The sequence below is a fragment of the Oncorhynchus mykiss genome, chromosome 13 (genome assembly GCF_057628025.1).
Source record: "Oncorhynchus mykiss isolate SJ-2025 chromosome 13, ASM5762802v1, whole genome shotgun sequence".
Taxonomy (NCBI): domain Eukaryota; kingdom Metazoa; phylum Chordata; class Actinopteri; order Salmoniformes; family Salmonidae; genus Oncorhynchus; species Oncorhynchus mykiss.
Genome location: NC_143034.1, coordinates 43203556 through 43225361, shown reverse-complemented (window position 1 = coordinate 43225361; position 21806 = coordinate 43203556). Strand labels below are relative to the sequence as shown.

The following is a 21806-nucleotide window of genomic DNA, read 5'->3' as shown; positions in this document are numbered from 1 at the left end:
TGTGTTGTCTGAGCGTAGGCAGATAACACTCAGACACAAAAAAGGATCAGCCAATAAACAAAGCCAAGTGCATCCGACTTAGTCACAAATTCTAAAACGTAATAATCTTTACAAAATGTACAAACGTTAGTGCAATAAAAAAACAATCACAGGGTGAGAGCTTTACAGCACATCAAGATAGAGGTAATTTATTTTTTTATATCCCCTGCTATGATGCAAGCCTATTTAATTCGTGAAGAACATACTACCCGTTATCCGCCAACCACCCCCAGCCTAAAAATGAATTTAAGAAAATGGCAGTATCGGAATGAGGTTGACCACGTTCACCCCTGCAGAAGCCCGCAGGTTGTAATCGCCATATGGCCCGCGTGTCGGCCTCGCAGCCGTGCAGTCAGATCCCTATTGGACAGACGAACCCCTTTGCCTTCTCCACCCTGTGTGTCCTGTAAGTCCACTGGTTCAGTAGTTCACCGTGTCAATCCACCCCGCTCCACGCAAGCAGCTATAGGCGGGGGAAAAAAGAGGTAGAGGGTAGAGGTGGAATCTATCGCCTGCTGCTGACTGCTAAACCCGAAGGAATCGCATGCAGGGTTCGAAGAGTACGGAAGTGCAAAGGGTGCTCCATGTTCGGGAGCACTCGGGCTCGGAAGACCCCGTCGTGTTGATGGGTGCGCGCGCGCATGTGTTGTGAGCAGTCCGTCCTGCTCGCGGTTGAGGATTTATAGCTTTCCAAAGCTGCCATGTAAATTATCTTATTTTGTTTTGTTTAGTGGAAAGATACCATTACCAAATTACGCACAACGCATCCAAGGTCACCAAAAAGCAAAACACTATATATTCCAGGCGCGTTTACAGTAGATAATCCCGCAAACGCTGATCAAGTTTGGCTCATGAGACCCAGAGAAGTGCTGGAAGTCAGGTAAGGTTTTCAGGCATCGACTGACGCCGGATGCTTGGGCTCTTCCCAGTGTTCTATGCTCCTCTGTAGACAAGTCATTAATTATCCGTTGTGTGAACCATCTTTGGGTGTGCCTGAGCTTGCAAACTTTTGTGTTTTCGAATAGCCGAAGACAGATGCCTTCGAATAGGTAACCGAGGAGGGCTAAAGGGCGACTCGCTCCCCTCTCTCTCTTTTCCCTCACCCGCTCTCCATTCTCTCCCTCTCAGTGCATTTTTTTGTACCTCTCCCTGCCTGTCCCCCTTCTTCTTCGTTCTACTTCTCTGTCAAGCATTAATATCTGGGCTCCCACACCCCCATTTAAAAGTTTACTCATTGCGTAAAGTGCGGTGCATCTAATGTTTAGAGAGTGGAGTGGGGGACTCGCGGTGTGGGGTGAGCGGTGAATGGATCTGATGGCTAGGTGTAAAAAGAAGATGCATGTGCTCCTGATTTATGACCGTGTGAAAGGATTGCTTACTCTAGCTGCTCCCAAACTAGCCTCGGCTTTTCTGTCTCCCTGGGAATCCAAATGTACTATCAAGCCCATCGCGGCGTGCTCTCTTTGTTATTATTTTCATTATTGCTGTTTGTGGAACAACCTGTGCGCCACACAAACCTACAAATGGCGTTTTAGACTATGTGAAGTAATGTAGATTAGCGCTATTAATTCTAACACGACCTGGAGGTTCATGGGCAATTGAAAGATATTGTCTTTCATACTGTAACTGCTAACCTCTAGGCGTGTAAAATAGGTGTTCTAGTAAAATAGAACATGTTGACTTCAGAGGACCTCGAGAGCTCACTGATAATAGTAAGATAGGCATTTTAGAGGCCCTCTGTGAGCCTTTACCGTAATTGATAATTTTGCTTCCCATGCGTCTCGGTCTGTACATCTGCAAACTCCAAATACTTCGAGTCGATTAAATATATTGTTTCTATTCCAAATGACCAATCCGTGAAATATTGAGATAGATAAAAGGCATATGGCGCACAACCTCACTAACAACATGTGCTAATGTTACAAGAATATGAAAAATAAATGGTGTTAGAGATGCAGTAAATGAAATCATACTATTACATGCAGATGTCAACTTTGCACAATGTAAAACCATTGTAAGCCGATTATCGGCAACTGCCATTTTACAAGTGCACATTGTAAACTCATTATCTATGCAAGCATGATCTAGACGACCCTCGAGATAAACACGAGCTACAAGGCACGTGGACTTGCAACTATATAGGAACCAACACGAACATCATGCCAACTCTAGCTTCTTCAACGTACAATAAGTAGTTGCGCTTAAAGGAAAACCAAACAATAGACACCCACATACGTGGGACACCTGTGTTGTTCTTGTTGTTGTTGTTTCTGGGTTTTTACCATTTTATTTCATTATTTGTGTACCTGTTTGACACTCTACTGCATTGCTGGGAGCTAATAACATACGCATTTCGCTGCACCCGCTATAACATCTGCTAAACTGTGTACGCGACCAATACACTTTGATTTTAATCTGGTCCATTGGTTATCTCAGTACACGAGGACCATGTTTTGACATTACCACTATACTTCTATGAAACTCATTTACTCCTATAGACTCACTTTGTCTATAGGCTGTACTGCATATCAACCATTAGCTGGATGGCTCCGTGGAAATCATGACCTGGCAGTTTGTGCGTCATGGGGTGGAAAACTGAATGAAACCACAAAAGTCTAAGTGGCCATGATTTAATTGATTTTATCATACATCACTGACAATATAGGCAAGCTCCAATGGAAAAAGGGAAAGTAAAACTACTGTGTGTCAGTATATAATATCTGACAGCTGCGGATAGCGTCCATATGACCTTTATGCAAGTTATTTGCTATAGTGGCATCTGCTTAAGACGCCTTGGATCACTCCGCAACACAACCATCATTAGCATCATCTCTGAAGCATATTAAATGTCAAAAAGGTACTATTAAAATCTAACCGTTCAATTTAAGTCGTTTTTATATTGAAAATAGCTCCAGGTTCCAGTAAAACCTGGTAGGACTAAATCTAACCATTCATTCACTAAAAGCCTGGTCACACCACCCCATCCTCACATATTGGTGAGGTGGACACTTTTTTAGTTCCCTAGGACAGAAAGGGTCCTGTGACCTATAAGGCCCCCTACCCCAGCCGTCTCCAAGTCAGTGTCCTCTTTGAATTCCCGGTTAAAGATTACCACCTAGAGCCCTTCTCTCATAAAGATTAACCCTGCTCTCTCAATGAAACTAGCTGATGGAAGTGGATTCCTTGTTGAGAATGTAGAACATGAAGATGTTCTATGTTCTGCAACCAAAAGCCAATAAGCTCAAGTCCATCATATGCAGAGAAGTCAGCGGCACTGATGCCATAGCAAGGCATCCATTTCTTCCCTCTCCACTGGCACCTTTCCCTCTCCATTCGCACCTCCAACAAATGAGGTGAACAAATGAAATGAACACTTGGTACATTTAGCTATAACGCCACCATAAGAACGTGACCTAATGACATTCGCCTCTAAAAGCACAACGAGCTAATATTGCATAAACACATTTGCCCATGTTTCTTATTCAAACACTAGCACACCACTTCTGAACTTGCGTAGGTTCTCTTGCGCAATCACAACTAGCTCCACGGGATACAGACATAACGCTCAGGTCACCGGGCCTCAAATGGGAGTTGAATTGTAATCCGGAGATCTTTAGTAGAGGGCTATCTGCGTGGGTGTAAAACCATGCCCCCTTGCTCCACCAGTCGCCCAGTGAGCAGTGCAGAAAACCCTTTTATCACCCAAAGATTGGAGGCAGAGGCCTCGCATCCTCACCGGTCTCTCTCACTAAGTCCATGGTGTTGAAAGTCTCATGTCATCCGGCAGAATGGGAGGGAAAATAAGATGTATCATGTCTCTCGTCGTTTAGAACAATTTGTCATTTGCCATTTGGGAAGCCAGTCGTTAGACCTCATTGCATTTCAAGGTGGCGGAATTCGGCGAATGGACCCGATGAAAACTACACCCTCCCAGAAATTGGGAGAAAAAATATAATTTTGGGGTGGGTGGTGCCTTGCAAAATGGGGCAAAAGTCAGAGAAGCAACCAATCCGGAAAATGTGAAGGAAAATATATTTCTCCGTCGTTTTGGAGGCACCAAACAAGGGATGAAGAGTAGCCAGAATTATATCAAAACCAGAGTATGTTGATCTACGCGCATCACGTGAGCGCATGATACTGGGGCATTATTTTGGATTTGGAAAGGACCTTATTGTTGCTTGCTGGCTATGTTTTCGCCCAGTCACTAACTCTGCTGTTAACAACTGCCTGGTAATTACACAACAAATGGGATGTCGGCGTTTCGCTGACTTCCAGAAGCCCACGCGGGCTCTTTGAAAGCCATGGACAGCAAGGCCCGGATTAATACATAAATATAATACATTAAGAGAGGACTCCAAAGTAGACTTCTTCCGTTGATTGATCATTAATCTGGTGAGTTATTGCTCTTCAACGCAAAGGTCACTTGGAAAACCGAACGCCAATCCGTCACATCGAGATGTAGCCCCGCTGCATGCCTGTTAATTTCGGTTGTTTTGCACCCAGCTCGTGTTCATCAACATGGTGCACGTAGAAGTTGTGATGGTGGAGAACCGTTTTTCGGTAAACGAATGGCCACGGAGGGTGTGAGGGAAACATGGCCAGACCCTTGCTGGTGAAAGGACCGCTAACCGAGTGTTGAGAGAGAGGGGGGGGGGGGGGGGAGAAAAAAAAACTTGATAATAAAGTTGGAGAGAAACTATTTGTGTACTGGAGCTCTAGTGTGGAGATACAGGGCTTTGGGATTTGATCATTGGCGTAGATTTGATAGAAAATGACCAAGTAGGCAAGCATTCCCCATTCCCCTAATGCCTGTGCATCCACTTAATATGCATTTTGATAAATTATGCAGGAGCCCTTTGTTGCAACCGGTGCAGAAACGAACCAGCCAAATCCCTATGTTGTTTGTCTACGTTATTCGGATAGCCCTTAGCACATGCCAGGCTTTTGGATGATTTTCGTTGAATTAGTGCTTGGTTAGTCGTCATTTCTTCTGAATTTCCTCGCCCGTGGCTTCTTTCAACCTTTTTCCACAAAAAAAAATTGGCTCATCAGCTCTTCTGCTTGTAGCTGCCTCCTCCCTTTGTTCTGAGCGTGCAGCGTTGCTGGCTGCGGGGGCTGTAGCACCCTGCACTTTGTAGGTAACTTTAGGTTAGTCCAGTACGGCTCCGGGTCGAGCGAGCTATCGGTGCTGAAAATCTTCAAAACTACCAGGGTAGCAGTGGAGTAAAAACCGGGGCAACGGGAATGGAAGCGAGCCAATGCTGTGCGTGAGTGCGGGGATGCAATAAATAACTTTATATCGCTATAGGCCGCAAAAGTCGGGGAGGTCGGGGAATCCTCGTTTTGATTTATGTGTTTGGGGTAGCTGTCAGGAGCCGGCGAACGAGAGCGTCCAACGTTTTTATTCCACTTTTAATAAGAGCTACTATGCAGACCATCATGGCCATTTGATTTCATTTCTGCTCCGGCCCTGTCTCTGGATAAAGCCATTTTCTGTCTACTTTTACTCTGAAACTGGATATAGTGCTACATTTACCTAGACTTTGGGATCATTTTCCCAGAATGGTGGGGCTTTTATTTACGGTGTTTCTCAATGGGCGCTACACTTTCGTTTATTTTCGATTTCATTCGTTGAACTGTTTCGTTTATTGCGACTTTCTTTATAGCTGTCTTTATTATAATAATTATAATTTTTTCCCCCTTATTATTGTGTTCATTATTTTCCTTATTATTAGCCTATGGATATTATTGTTATTGTTGTTGTTATTAGGCTATTAGAGTATCATTGTCATTAGAACATACTTTGATCCCTATTGCCTTGATTGGTTGGCTATTATTTAATTCCTTCATTTATAATAAATTAGTAATTGTCAACATAGCAACAACTAGCCTACTTATTATGGATGATTTTTGATGTATTCTTCATTCATGCTTGCTACACGAGCAACCTTGAAGGAAAATAGCATCACATCAATATCCACACAATTGCTTTCCCGTGTATTAACATAGCGGGAAGATTTTTGTTTATTTATTCAACATGAACCTCACTGTCGTGTGGATTGATTGACTTGCTCCATATGTAGGCCTACTGCGCAAGATGACAGAATCTCCAAAATAAATCATGGGAAATATGTTATGTAGTCTGATAGTTAATTGAAATCAATACATTGGGCTCCTGAGAACACTCTGGATTATTTCCTCTGGTTTTGCATTTATTCCGTGGTTCCACGGGAATAATTTAAGGTTAACGATATCTGTCACCTGTGGTAAACTCTCAGGTTGCCCGTGTGTTTCGATTTGTAGACAAGAGGTCATATGCACTGTATTGGATTTTTTACGACCTGCTTTGATTGCATCTTTCTCTTCTCTCCCCCCCCCCCGCAGTTCCCTCAAGCCTTCAGGAAGCAATATTCTTGCATACAATTCAGTTATAAGAAACAACATCATCCCGGTAAGTCACCCTATTACAAGTATATAAGCATTGCACATGATTATTTGTTCGCTTTTATGAATAGGAGTGAAAAACGGATGTGCTATTGAATGTGACCTATTCGATGAATATTTTCATTATCCCATTGAAATAATAATACTTTTTTTACATGAGAAAACGTACTCTGAAATATTTGAAAGTAAATATGTTTTATTGGAATGGAGTATGCATTCATTGCATACATTCAACAGTGATGATTGAGTCTGCATATGACATTCACACAATCGGTAAACATTTCCTAGGCCAAGAGTGTATCATAATGTTCTCTAATATGGCACGCAGCCCGTGAGAATGGCCTGTGATATATTTTTGAGGCTTTGGAATATAAGTATGAGCTTTTCAATTGAGCTTTTAAATAAAATAATAATAATAATAAACATCTCTTTGCTTATATGCATAAAGCACCACAGATTAATCAAAATCATTGTCAAAATGGTGGTGCCTGTGTGTCCTTGTGTGTGCTTGTGCTCTCTTCTTTCGATGATGCAATGAATGCCGTAGTGTAATATCTGTGTGTGTGTGTGTGTGTGTGTCTGTGGGGGGGGGGGGGGGGGGGGGATATTATGGATGATGAATGTATGGGTGTAGCGTTATGTAGATTAGCCATGCAGCAGCATTATTCTTACAACATGTGTGACAGAAGAATCATAGGATAACTCACATAGGCAAAGAGGTGGCAATGTCCTTTTGTCCAAATGGAAAACGAAAACTTTCAATATATATACATAGATAGGCTATGTCTTTCAGTGTAAGGGGTCTGTCATATGAATACAGTAGACAACGCTCAGTACATTTTAAATGAAATATATTCACACTCGATGACGTATTCACGACACAAGCATTTACCCTTGAAAAGACAATACACCAGATTCAAAACACTTTCCACCTAAAAAGCTATCCTCCTCATGAACAAAACAGGAAATCCCAACGAAATGTATCACTGAGTTTGTAGTCTCTTTATGTAATATGTTGGTTGCAATGTTCACTGCAGGAAAAAGGAAAACCTTGCATCCCAACATCTGTCCACATATTCCACCGTTGAAATAGTATAGCCATGACTCAGCCAACTCCAAAGTATCAGGAAGGCGACGCATCTCTTGTCATCCTATGGAAATAACGAAAATACTCTCCCTCAATCTTCTAACAAGCACCGGCATGTTGTAATCCCCCAAATCATGTTGGTATAGACTCTTCTCTTGCCATAACTCAGAAATAATAACTTGTCTTCCCCCGGTATGTGCTTAGTCGTGAAAATGGATACCAGTTGTAAATACAAAATATTGGAGCGTTTGGGTTTTTAGCTCATTAGTAATCTTTTAAGTGGGTTGCATTTGTCCATTTAGCAGTAGTTGCAAATCCAGAACAATGTCAGACAGATAAAAGTTGCAGACACCTACATTTTTGTCTCCTACCTTCTTCCTACATCGTTGGTGATCCTCTCTATTCAAGTTCCCACGCGAAATGCATCTTTATAAAGTGGCTGTTTACAGATAGTCCTGTGTGGTAGAAGTCATAAATCTTACGTAGCCATAAACGAAGGGGGTAGTGTCCTGAATAATAAAAATAGAGAGAGAGGGGGAGAGAAGATACTGAAAAATTGAGAGAGTGAGAGAAAGAGGGAGGGGGAGAGATGGTGAGAGGTAGTGAAGAGAGAATATAATAACCTGTAAAACACCTTCGGCTGCGTGTTTTCATTTCCGTTGATCTCTCTCAGTTTTCCTTCTTGCTGATTTACTTTTCTCTTCCCGTTGGGTGTTAAAGTCCTACATAGCCTACAGTAAAAACACAGGAAGCCCTTTCTTCTATTTTTAACATGGACTCGCTATCGAAGTTTTTCTAAGTTTGTGTAGCACCGGCTCGTCCTAGCTGTTAAATATCACAGATTTTCTATTATTTTTCTCCTTTAACTGATTTGTTTTTACACCCCTCCCTCGTTTTAAGCGCGCCTGTTGTCTGTTCCCTGAGCCCTGCACTGGCCTCTATTTTTCGCATTAGTTATTACACTAGTTGGGTGTGTTGGGAGAGATGTGTTGAAACATTAACAATACAGGCAAAATTCGGTTTCTGCCGCGAGCCAAGCGAGAGCCGGCTGTGGAAACCCACTTCCTGGTCATTTAATATAGGCTGCACCAGTGGAGTAAAAAAGAGAGGCTCCGCTCATATACTTAACAATATTACCTTGGCTTGACACCTAACCAGGAAACACGTGAATCAAAAAGTACTGGCGCTGTCTCTCCGCTTGTAGGCCCCTGTCCTGTCCAGCACGTCTGCAATTAGCATAATGTTTTTACTGGTGATGCTGCTTGATGGGGATTAACAGCCGCGACTAGCGCTCCAAGTCAACCCCGCTATATACAAATAGCTGCACCAAGGCCTTGTGTTGACAATACAATAACCCACCGAAATAGCTACGAAGAGCGAGAATAACCGCCGAGAGAAACACACGCATTGGGGGAAATGCAATGGAGGAAATTTCGCGGCGAGCTGCGGCTCTGCTCGGATTATGATGTTAAGGTTTGCGCTGTGAGAGAAAGGGAAATCTGAGGCCATTGTTATCAGCGAGCAGGGCGTACCAGTCGACAGGGCAGCCAGGCGCTTGCTGCCTGTCCATTCGCAGCCCCCCTAGCATTCCTCAGATCTTTCATGCCAGACCGTCTCCCCCCTTCCCAAGCCGAGGGGATCCGTGCAGGAGCGCCCGGACTCAGGCTCGGGGCAGCAGTCCTCGAGATACCGGCGGATTTACATTCACTGCGAGTTTTTGAAGGGAAGGGGAGAGCTCCCGTTTTATTGATTGCACCGGGGCCGAATGTGAAAAATATATGATGCCTGCCCGTGCTTCCTTCGTCAGAGGCTAAGGTAAGCTGGTCTGAAATAGGCTATCAGTTTGTGAATGGCGGAGAGTGTGTCCCGGTGATTTATGACCATATGACTCCAATCGCGGTTCAAGAAGAGTTCACAATGCTTTATGCTTCCTTCCACGACGCCCCCCCCTTTTTCCTTTAGAATCTCTCTCCAACGGATTCATTTTCCCCTCTTATATTTATTTACAAAGCAACGAGGAAATCATTTTTGGGCTATCCGTTTTCGTGGGCTTTGGTGTTCAGACATGGGTACGCGTTTATTTTCAGCTAGTACCGAGGCATGGATCCCCATGTTGTTGGACTGCCGTGCTAAACTAATATCAAATTGCTTTCTATCTGGTCATATTTCTAAATGGTTTGATAAAGTGTTTTTCGTATGACGTGCCATTCAGACGTATAAAGGCCTATTGTTTTTAATTGAAGCAAGGCAATGGGCGAATGACGACGGCTTTACATGAGAGACCATTGCACTACTCATGTGTTGTTTTGATGCAATAATTGCCATTTTTCAATCTGTAAATGAGCTAACACATGTCTCGATGCATCTTTATGTGTGTGTATTACCGGCGCCATTTGTAATTTTATCCCTGCTAAAATACAAATTGGACACCCAAACTGATGTCTAACTCGTCTCCATGTTGTTGTTGTTGACGTCCTTGTATGGGATCGCTTTTTATCCAGCCACCATTCGCTCTGGACCCCATAATTTTATTAGAGCGAATCTATAGGAAAGTTCGTTATTGTGTTAGTGTTACAAGCAGGCCAGGACATTACGTGTTCCATTTAATGGCATTGCGATATGATTTAATATCTATTATTCCTGTAGCCATCCTCCCCCCCTTCTTTCTCTCTGTCTCTCCCTCGAACAATTCCTTAGAGAAAATAATTAGGATTCCAGCCGTCTACTGGAAAGATAAATGAGCGACATTTGTGACGTGGTGAGAGTTGGTGTCCTAAAGCTGTAGCCCAGGATCCCCTTCCTTCTCTCAGACATGGCACTGCTCTCATCTCATTTAGCCTATTCCTTACCTCTTACACATCTTTTTTATTCAAATTGGAGAAAATTGTCTCCATATTCCATTGTGTTTGTCCTTTTAGTGGGTAGGCCTATATTATTAGGATGAGCTATACGTCTCACAAAGGATATGCATACAATAAGAATCATTATTTCTTTATGAAAACAAGCTTTGTATTTTCTTGGAATAGCATGTAAGCATTATCTTGTTTTTTTTATGGGTAATGGATTTTAGCCTTAAATGTGTATAATGGTTATTATGTGGATTATTCAGATTGTGTTTTTTATGTTTAGGCAATAGTATTGTTTTATTGTTGTCCAGGGATTTTCTAGTGATTATATAATTTCAATGTTCGTCATCTGTTTACCATTTTTGTAATTGTAGGTTATTGGGTCATTTATAACAGATATTAATAGGTGATAACAAAATATGTCCATATCTTTATGAAAAAAATCCTAATAATAGAACAATTTCATTGATATAACTACATTCACTTTTGACTGTGTTTATGTGGGGGAATTTGCCATTATAATACCAAGTGTAACCACAACCACAAAGCATGTGTTTTTGTTTTGACTTATATGTAAGTGAACCTGCTAGTTGGCTTTCTAACTGAAGGCTGCCTGCTACAAAAAAAAAATCCTCAAAGCTTCCATGGTCCTTTCAAACCTATTTTCCAACGTTTTATCTCTGTCTTCAAGCATCCAAACGAAATTAATCCCAGGTGCGTTATGGTGCTTGGCAGGGGCCACGCACACTGCCCTTTTGACCACCCCAGCAGTTAGCACATATAAGGTCTGGAGCTTTTTTTAAGGGCTATAGTCCTTTGGCCGAGCTACGGTTATGAATCAAACTCGCCTGAAGCTTCCGGGGACCCTATCTCATTCTTCTTCTATTGGGACGTGCAGCAACGCTCACAACAGAGTCTCAAGTGCCGGTTTTTCTGGGTTTTAATGGTTGCCCAAATACAATATTGTGTAACCTGAGAAAAACTGACAGGAAATTGAACTAAGAGCGACATGCACTGATTTCCCTCCAACAACAAGGCAAAGGCCCATTCATAGCTTTCTACACAGGCTAGAGAGCATTTTACAGACAGCATTTTAAGACAATTATTTAAAAAAACATCACTAATTGTATATTGCTCGTTTTCATTCATAATTAAGGCAAACAAAAATAAAAGCCATTATATGGCCTAGTTTGTTTTTGACACCGAAATGCACATTTTTTACGCAGAAGGTTTCTGTCTTTATCTTTCCATTGTGAAAATGCATATGACTTTTCTATTACAACCATAACACATGTTAGGATAGTATTTTAATACAAACAACCTTGCAACCTGCGTATGAAAACGAACACATCACTCTATAGCAATTCAAACGAATTTCAATGAATGAAAAAAACAATTATAACGAAAACACGTTTTATTGTCGTAGAAATAACAAAGGCCAACGCTGAAACATTATTCAAAATGTTCTAATGTGAAAATCCGGACAATATGCACAAATAATGGGTTATACCTACCTAAACAATGCAATCACCACATACTTGTGAGGTTATATTCGTTATTTATTCAAGGACAACATCTTGAAGACAATCGTGTCCTTGCTCCCAGGTGCGAGTAAAGAGTGACTGGCTGGATGTTGTTTGTGTTCGTGTGCAGTTGTGTGTATGTGTGTGAGAGAGAGGGAGAAAGAGAGGGAGAGAGAGTTAGGAGAGGGGGAGTGCTGCTCACAGTGAGATAGAGTAGGCCCAGTGCACGGTGGCCTGACACGGCATCTGCAAGCAGTGTTGTGGGAAAGCGCTATTCATGTCATGGCGCCTTTCAGCGGTAGAAGATGGATTTATTTTGCGCCTTTCTTATTATGTGCTTCTTATAACCTTTCAGGTCAGCTTCCAAGAGGCCTTTGGAAAGAGACCGTCACGTGACATCTGGTGCCAATGTTCTTCCAGAAGGTCGTCAGGACCCTGGTAGCCGGTAACTCCACTTTTGGAAATGCAGAAAACGACCTACTACGACAACTCGACGCTTTTCGGAGGTTACTCGTACCAAGGGGCCAACGGCTTCGGCTATGATGCTCCTCAACCGGCCTTCCAGTCCGCGGCTCACCTCGAAGGCGACTACCAGAGGTCCGCCTGCTCGCTGCAGTCCCTCGGTGGCAACAGCGCTCCTCCCCAGCAGCATGCCAAGACGAAAGAGCTGAATGGCAGCTGCATGCGGCCCAGCCTGCCACCTGAACACCAACCTCCCCCCCAGGTGTCCCCTCCCGTCATCCCCGCCAACGCCACCAGCAGCAGTGCCACCGCCACCAGCAGCAGTGCCACCGCGCAGCAGCCGGGAGGCAGCGGTGGGGCCGCTAAATCAGCGCCCAAGACGTACACTCTGTCCACCAACCCCACCCTCAACAAGCAGATCTTCCCCTGGATGAAAGAGTCGAGGCAGAATACTAAGCAAAAAAACAGCTCGCCAAGTGCAAGTTCAGCTAACGGTGTGTGCCCCCCTCCCCAATGCCCCTTACCTTGTTCATGCCCCTTTAACACACATTCAAAGCTGGATAGCTTAATTACAATACAGTTACAAAACATAATCATGGATTTGTATCTAAAGACCTATCTTATTATTTATATATTTAAAGCCTGTGCTTTTTTCCTAGTTAGGTTGTTAGGAAAAGCCCTGTAGTCATAACTATATTAATTTGGTAACTGAGATCTCTATTAAAGCAGTAAATCCCTTTATTGATGAGAATTTGAAACAATTACATGAAAACATGGCAGTGTTTGGCATATACTGTGTATCTTTTCATCAGACTGGAATCCAAATGTGCTTGTTTATTTGCAGCTAAGAGCAATGCTTAATCTAAACTGTAGGTTGTCAAAGATGATTGATTTGAAGATATTGACAGACAAACACACACACGCACGCACACACAAACACACCAATGCATGTACATTAATTGAACCTCAGATACGTGTGACACAATTGAAGTGAAAACAGTTCATGTCCAGCACTTTCAAATATAGAAGGCTACAGTTCTGGCTGTGGGCTTTGTCTATGATGCAATTTACGTACACGGTCAATGTAGGGTCTCGAATCTCTTAATAAATGCCAAAGATATGAAGTGTTGACAACTAATATAAAGGGGATAAGTTTAGTTTCCTGGCCTCTGCTTTATTAGGAAATGATGCATTCAATTTCCGCATGTAGTAATTATGTTTTATTTCATTCCCACCCCAGCGGAGAGCAGCGGAGGTGAAAAAAGCCCCCCGGGTTCCGCAGCCTCAAAGAGAGCGCGCACCGCGTACACGAGCGCGCAGCTGGTGGAGCTAGAAAAGGAGTTCCATTTCAACCGTTACCTGTGTAGGCCTCGCCGCGTGGAAATGGCCAACTTGCTCAACCTCAGCGAGCGCCAGATCAAGATTTGGTTCCAGAACCGGCGTATGAAGTACAAAAAGGATCAGAAATGTAAAGGGCTGGGCTCTTCATCAGGGGGCCCCTCTCCAACCGGAAGCCCACCCCTACCCATGCAGTCCTCAGCTGGCTTCATGAACTCCATGCATTCCATGGCAGGCAACTACGACGCCCCCTCCCCGCCATCTTTTAACAAGTCCCATCAAAACGCCTATGCCATGTCCTCAGCCTACCAAAACCCCATGAAAAGCTGCCCCTCCCAACAGAAGTATGCCAACACAGCACCAGAATACGACCCGCACGGGCTACAGGGTAACAGTGGCAACTATGGAACTCCCAACATGCAGGGCAGCCCCGTGTATGTGGGAGGAAACTACGTGGAGTCGATGCCCACCTCTGGGCCGTCCATGTACGGCCTCAATCATCTACCACACCACCAGGCTGGGAACATGGACTACAACGGTGCCACGCAGATGTCAGCAAGCCAACACCACGGACCGTGCGACCCCCACCCGACATACACAGAGCTGGCAGCCCACCATCCTTCTCAGGGTAGAATCCAGGAAGCTCCCAAGTTAACTCATCTGTAGTAGCAGGTTTGGGGGAAAAAACTAAAATTACAACTACAAATAACTAACCCATGGGACGCTGCAATGGGGTTGAACAAAAATATGATCCAGTGGTTTCTTGCCATGGCCAAAAAAGTATTGTCTGTTGTCTTTATCATTGTGCGTATTAGTAACATTCACTTGAATTGCGTTTTGATTAGCGGTTTATTTCCTTGAATATGGAGCTCTCCCTCGAAAACAAGTAATTAAATAGTAATAGTTGGGCTTAATGGACAGCTAACAAGGTGGGGGGGGGGGGGGGGGGGTTATTACTGTCAGACCTTTTTGACTCGGTGAAACACATGTTACGTCAACGTGGATTTATGTTTAGCCTGCGTCCTTGCAGTCAGCACAAATGGTTAAGCTTGACTGACGTCAATATGCATTTTTCAATTGGTGCAAGCAAACCACTGGATTGTTTTCGATTACTTCCCTTATTCATATTACCTCTCTTTGGAAATGTCTCACTAACCCACTGTGCAGTGACATTTTTTTTTTTTACATGTCCTCGCCAAACATTGTGGCTTCAAGGGAAGAGCTCCTTTAGCATCACGCAGATGCATCGTAGGCCCACTGGGTTTATGGTGTTTGGGTTCACATTGCTATGCTATGCTATGCTAGCTAACGTCCATAAACAATCACAAACACACACGCGAGGACATACAATGTATATTTGTTATGCTGTTATATCATCATCACAGGGTAAAAAGGAGTTGAGAACTCTTTTGACAACTATGATACGCTCATTGCCCCATCCTTTCTCTCCCCCCTCACCACTCTCTCTCCGTTTTCTCTATCACTCCCTACTCTCACTCTTCCAACTCTCTATCACTCTCTCGTTCAATCTATAGGGTTCACTTACATTAGCCAAGACTAATGCGAAAGGCTCACAATTTCTCATGTCTTGACTTAACGTGGAAACAGGGTATATTTGAACAAAATGCATGTCCAGGAACCAAGCTGAAGTGTAGGTTTACACTAATGCTTTCTCGTCTGGGCATCATTGTTGCACTTAGAGTTTACATTTTGATGGTTAAGGGAAAAATACATCTTATTTTGGAAACGGAAGACCTCCAATCAGCGTCTTTCTCAATGTATGTTCAAGTGAACATTCATAAATATATATTTATTTGTTATAGCCAGTTTAAATACTTTCTTTTTGTATTATTTATCCCCCATGTATTTATATCAAGAAAAAATGTAATTTTTTAGTATTTACCTGTTATAAAGACGTTGTGTTCTTGTCATTGTAACGAATACATTTTAGTTATTGTATTTTAGAAATAAATCGTTTATGTTACCCTTGTACGTAAATAATGTCTTGACTTGTACATGGGTCAGCGAGGACGGAATCAGACCGTTCCTGCATAGTCGAGAATTAGACGAAATATAGCTAAACACTTTTGGAGAACTTCCTTTGTCCTTTGTAGCTCCTTTTATTTCATTGTTAAGAGTTGTCTGTTGAACAATTCTTTAATAAAATGTTATGTTATTCAGTTCTATGTGGTCATTTCAAGTTTTCTGAGACAAAAGGGGGGCCATACTTTTAAAGTTGCTAAAAAACGCAGAGGTATTCATCAGTATAGTAGACACGTGCACAAACTCTATTGCTCCCTCGCTGGCTCTATACCCTCTCTCTCTTTCAGGCAAAACGCACGCACGCGCTCACGCGCGCGCGCGCGCACACACACACACACACACACACACACACAGCTTCTTGGGAGCATCTTTCCTCGTGCTAGTGCCAGACGACTGAAAGAGCCCTCGGGTATGCGCTTGGGTTGGTCACGTGGTCCAAGGCAACACAATCTTTGCCAAAAAGCAAAATGGTTTTGTACATAATTTACACATTGATCGCCTCATATACTGAATCCAATTTTAACGAGAGTAGGCCTACTGTATGAAGACAATCAACGTATAGAAAATAACATTTATTTTCATAGAAATCTTAATTTATTGGCAAATAAGCAATCACAGATTTTGGAATATGCCTATACCTAAATGCAAGAACATATAGTTTAACAGCTTGCATTGCTACCGAAAATACTCATTATCATTGACGTTTCAGGGAAATTAAGTTCCCTTTCAGATGCTGTTAAATATTGAAAGGCAACCATCAAGACTAATACTCTTGCTAAAACTAACTGCAACTGAGGAAGTTGATTAATACAGCAGTACTAACATAAATAACACAAGTAGCGCTAACAACAGAATGGTAATAATAACAATAGTAATAAAACACACTGTTTATTCTATGCTTCAAAACACATTTGGCTTGTCATAAAATGATCAAATCAACTTACGCCTAATTGTAAAATGTGTGAAAACACTAATCACCCACCATGAAAAATAAAAAGACAACACATAGCCTAGCTAATAGTCTGTTAAACGGTAGTTAAGTCTGTTAATCGTTTTTCGAATTGTTCGCTTAGCTGTAAAAAAAAAAAGGCAGTAAAAAAAGCACACTCCCACCACACTCCAAATATGAAAGAGCACATTCCCCCCAAAATAAATATATAAATAAACAAATAACGTTGCAAGTCCATGTTCTGGCAAGCGTAAAGATTTTTGTGGCACAAACAAACCACATTCAAAAGTATAAACAAATAGTCATAAAAAATGGAAATGAAATTCCTGATGATGAGAAATACTCCTAAATTGTCCCAGTTTTTGCACAGTCAGCTCCAATATAAGCAAAGAGAGCCCGTGCTTCTGACCTCCTTTCCATATTCTACATCGTGCATATATGGGAGAAACGCGGCCTACTCGCTGCTTTGCATTTAGCTTTAAATGGGCCAAACACCCACGCACATTTCTCCCGTCTTTGTTTTTAAAACCTAGAGTCAAGTCAAATGGAGTCGAATAGTGCCCGGCAATCTTGGTCCTTTTCTTCTATTTTGAGATAATGCTGATGCCTATTTCAGCACCAGGGTTTAATGCGCAATGGAAAACAATTCTAAGGCCTGCGTTTGGGTTGTTAGACTACTGGCTTTTTCGTAAAAATCAGTAGGTCTAGATTCTGGGGATAGAGAGAGCGTTTCTTTGTTGCGATCTTGAAGGAAAGAGAATAATTCTTGAGGCTGGTTGCTGTCAAGCGCTTTGCCTGGGAAAAGATTGATCACCGCAGTTCTTTTTTTTCCACAAATTCAACTTTTCCAAAAATATCCTAGCAGCTAAGCTACTTACTATCCGCTTTAAACTTCTACAACATCCTTCAATATCAATACATGTGACCTAGACGCAATATACTATGGCATTGTTTATCAACAAACACAAATTCGTATAGGGCATTAGTGTTAACACGGCCTAAGTTTTTAGTTTTTCAGAAGCTAGGATTCGCAGTTGTACACGCGACCTCGCTGTGAACTTTAGTCAGTCGGCTCAGTAAACAAGCCGTCCATTTTTTACACCGTGAGAGAAAACTCCTAGCTAGCAGTCAGTGGAAGGCCTTGCTGGGCTGCATATTTTTAGGACCATTTCACACACACAGACACAGACACACGCACAATATATAATTTAGTAGCATATCTCTCCGCAAGGTGATAAAGAGGTAGGCTAGCAGTTATAGAGAGATAACATAATATAATTTATACACTTACACACACAGACCTTTCTCTTCACTCTGCATCTTCCATTTATGAAAACAAAAATATAGCAGTCTACCATTACACCATGCAGGCTGCTAACCTGCACCATGCTAGGCTCTAGGAAACCGTTCTTCAGTATTTTACCAAGCGAATCTCAGCCTCCTGTTGAGACATCTCCCATCTAGGTTGGGTGGAGTTATTTTTTACCTTAAGTCTGCTACTCCTGTCAAACTTTTAAGATTAATGGGCCTCTTTTGTATAAACACCCCGTTTGCCATATTGTAAATGTGCTCTTAACAATAACCACGTTTTACTGGATTACATCACCAGGGTCCAGGCAGAATATCTGCATGCAGATCTCCATTGTTTGACATGAAGGGCCTCACATAACCTCCCACTCGAAACAGCGAGGTGAGACAGTTGGCAACCGAACACTTTTTTTCTCTCGAATATAATACCCCCTGCTAACACAAACCAAAATCTTATGGTATTTTTGAGCATTTGCTGAAAATAATGCTTTCTTTAGCCACCAGGCCCCGGCTTTCCATTGGTTGAATCTGGTCATGTGACCAGGAATTGGCTGCAATTTCGCCCATAGTCTTCAGTTTAGTAGACCAAGGTCCCCATACGCTAGTAATATCACCAATATACACAATTATTAAAGCCCGCAAATACGGGACAGCGGGGAGCTAATAATCACGCGTTTTTGTTTTTATTTTGCTCGTTTTGATCTCGCCGTCCGCCTGTGGACAAGGATAAACTATGAATTTTGAATTTGAGAGGGAGATTGGGTTCATAAACAGCCAGCCTTCCCTTGCAGAGTGCCTGACGTCTTTTCCCGCTGTCCTGGAGTCATTTCAAACTTCATCAATCAAGGACTCGACAGTAATTCCTCCTCCTTTCGAGCACACCATCCCCAGCCTGAGTCCCTGCACAAGCAGCCAGGCGCGACCGAGGAGCCAAAAGCGAACCTCCAATGGCCTCCAGCTTCGGACGCCACAGCCGCAACAGGGCCCAGCCCCGCCGGCAAGTACGGCTGGCCCGCTGGCACACGAGTTCCCCTGGATGAAAGAGAAGAAATCCTCGAAAAAGGGACCCAAATCTGGGAATGCCACGGTAGCCTCCTCTTCTCCCTCTCCTGCATCCTCCGGGTACGCCACTGCAGGACTTGAATCACCGACAGGTCGGTACATGATGTAAAAGACTAGGCTATTCATTTTTTTCCTGATGTTTCTTTTCTTTTCCATTTTCTTTATTTGCATGGTTCCACTGCATGTTGGTCTATACTGCACCTCATAGAAACAGCTACGGAAGCCTCATCTTTCGCAATCGTTGTTGCAGGGCTTTTGTCTCATGTTGATGTTAATAAAAGGACAAGTAGCATGCATTTATTTCTGAAATATGAGTGCCCTTCTGCTCTGTGTCGTGTGTATGGAGGAGTCACAGAGACCTGCATTATGCTGCAGTGTTGCTTTGAATGAACTATTTCCCGTCATAATCCTTATTGTTACTAATCTATTACACCATTTTCGTTTGTATTTCACTAACATATACATTTCTTGCATTGCGTGATTTGATGTCAGGCATATAAACATTGATATAGCCTACACATAATCTGCTATATGTTAGCTATATTGCAAAGTCTTTGTAATGCCTGTATGTGTCAGATATTCTATGCGTAATGCGGATGTGTGTGTGTGTGTGTGTGTATTCTTGCTGATAAAGTTACCTTTCTCAAGATACCGATTGCAAAACTTGTCCTGGAATAACGATTTAATCGCAGTCAGTGTCAGTGCTGTCTTAATGATATATATTCATAACCATGTCTCGAGGTTTGGGGTAGTCATGTTGGACGTCAGTATATAATGTGGAGGCAATGGGACAAAACAAAATATGGGGTTTAGAGGAATAACGCGTGTTCTCTGCAAACCTGATACACTGACATCAGAGAAGCACTGCAGTCATTTGAAAACAATGCACGTGGGGCAGGCCTATTGAGATTTTGTTACGCCTCGTTCATTTTTATGGTTTTCAGTAGCTGCGTGCCAAATGTCTAGGCTCAACCCTATTAGCTTGCTATTTTGGACTTATTTATGTTCTATGTCTGGGCTTTTGCAGAGGCGCAGGGTGGACTGGACAACGGCAGCGGATCCCGGAGGCTGAGGACTGCCTACACCAACACGCAGCTACTGGAGCTGGAGAAGGAGTTCCACTTCAACAAATATCTCTGTCGGCCCCGGCGGGTGGAAATAGCTGCCCTTCTGGATCTAACCGAGAGACAGGTCAAAGTGTGGTTCCAGAACCGGAGGATGAAGCACAAGCGGCAAACGACACACCACAGGGAAGGCCAAGAGGGCGACCCCGGCGGGTTCGAGCCCCTGGAAGGTGCGGATGCTTCCTCGCCTTACTCGAGCCAGCCACTGGAAGCCTCGGGCTCGGCTGCGTCTGAGGGGGAGACGTGTAACTCGGCAGCCTCCTACACGAACAGCAGTGACAATAACCAGCCCACGCCTGAGGAGGGCCAGCTGAGCTGCCAGGAGCCCACATCAGTCTCTGACACAACTGTGCGGTCGACCCGGTTCCCAACGCCCACTGCAGATAACCCCGCAACAATGGGCGACGGTGGCGCATCTGGCCCGGATCATTCTTTTTCAGAGCAGCAGGACGCCTCCTCCCTGCCCGATTTGAATTTCTTTTCTGCTGATTCCTGCCTCCAGATTTCTGACGCTTTATCGCCCAGCTTGCAGAGCTCGCTCGACAGCCCGGTAGATTTCTCCGAGGCGGACTTTGACTTATTTACAAGCACACTTTGTACAATAGATTTACAACATTTACAGTTCTAACGACAACAACAACAACAACAATACAGAACAATCGAATTAAGGAGAATGTCCCACCGTATTACAATGGTATGAATGCTTCTCGGCAACATTCCTGAAACACATTTATGAAAAAGATTCCTGGGTTTAATTTGAAGATAACATAGAACCTGAGATAGCAAAGGAGCGATTATGTCCTTTCCTGGCATTATAATTTTGGTTTACTCCATCGAAATCACATACGGATTTCCCCTTGTTCAAATTTCAGGTATTTATTGCCTTCTTGTTTTCTGACAGTATTAATTGGCAGTTACAGTAATAGACTATACTGTCTCCTTAATGTTTCAAAACTGTTCAGTGCAGCTCAATCGCTTAATTCTCAGGAAATGAAGGCCTATCAGATATATAGGCCTAAAGGATAGTTGAACTGCTTTTAGAAATTCTCTCGAGACGGGCGGTGATCCCGTTGATGAGTTTTAGAACTAGTTTATTTATTGAGATTCTTTAATAGTAAATTTCAAATTATTTATTGTACATTATTTTCATAGTTGAAATAAAAACAAACTTTTATAATGTGGCCTAAGTGTTTTTGATTATGTAGTTACTAGGAAATGAAAAGTGCAATTATTTTTGATAGATGATAATTCAAACAGTTATTTCAGACAAGAAAAATACAGAAATATTGCAAATGGGGATTGTTTGAGATGTATTGGTCTACCAAATATCTGTTACTGGTCTTGGCAAATGCATATTTTGCTATTGCAGAGTTGATATGTTCAAAATGCAGCGTGTTATAATAATAATAAGTAATATTATTATTGTCGTTAATATTATTTCCACACAATTATGTTGTGATGGTTTCATCAATTGTAGGGCAACACATGAAATCTCCAAAGGTTGTATAACCCGTTGGTTTCAGATTTCGGGGTACTAAACGAATCATTTGCATTTTGGTTTCAGATTTCGAGGTACAAAAC

At 42.7% G+C, this 21806-nt stretch overlaps 2 protein-coding genes and 1 long non-coding RNA gene across 11 annotated transcripts in view; 2 read left to right on the top strand and 1 right to left on the bottom strand.

Moving 5' to 3' along the window:
• LOC110486166 (homeobox protein Hox-B3a) overlaps positions 1 to 15919 on the top strand; it is a 57168-nt gene extending 41249 nt beyond the window's left edge. For 4 of the 9 annotated variants that reach the window (XM_036940824.2, XM_036940823.2, XM_036940825.2 and 1 more), the window contains 3 exons: positions 6424 to 6490; positions 12295 to 12895; positions 13642 to 15919. In XM_036940824.2, coding sequence (XP_036796719.1) covers positions 12403 to 12895; positions 13642 to 14405 — 1257 coding nt within the window. In that variant the 5' untranslated portion in view covers positions 6424 to 6490; positions 12295 to 12402 and the 3' untranslated portion in view covers positions 14406 to 15919. Of the gene's footprint in view, positions 1 to 387; positions 920 to 5081; positions 5303 to 6423; positions 6491 to 8742; positions 9386 to 12294; positions 12896 to 13641 lie in introns of those variants that run through there. The other 5 variants (XM_090196254.1, XM_090196255.1, XM_036940830.2 and 2 more) reach the window with 4 other exon arrangements.
• On the bottom strand, positions 7520 to 8246 carry LOC149978894 (uncharacterized). Its single transcript, XR_016485907.1, has 3 exons — positions 8194 to 8246; positions 7927 to 8025; positions 7520 to 7634 (listed from the first exon to the last, which is right to left on the bottom strand). It is a non-coding gene; the product is annotated as an uncharacterized LOC149978894 (long non-coding RNA).
• A 2702-nt stretch (positions 15920 to 18621) lies between the features above and the next one.
• On the top strand, positions 18622 to 21402 carry LOC110486165 (homeobox protein Hox-B2a). The gene is made up of 2 exons (XM_021557578.3): positions 18622 to 19193; positions 20129 to 21402. The coding sequence occupies exons 1-2, from the start codon at positions 18773 to 18775 to the stop codon at positions 20851 to 20853; spliced, it is 1146 nt and encodes a 381-aa protein (XP_021413253.1). The 5' UTR covers positions 18622 to 18772; the 3' UTR covers positions 20854 to 21402.
• Positions 21403 to 21806: the final 404 nt, after the last annotated feature.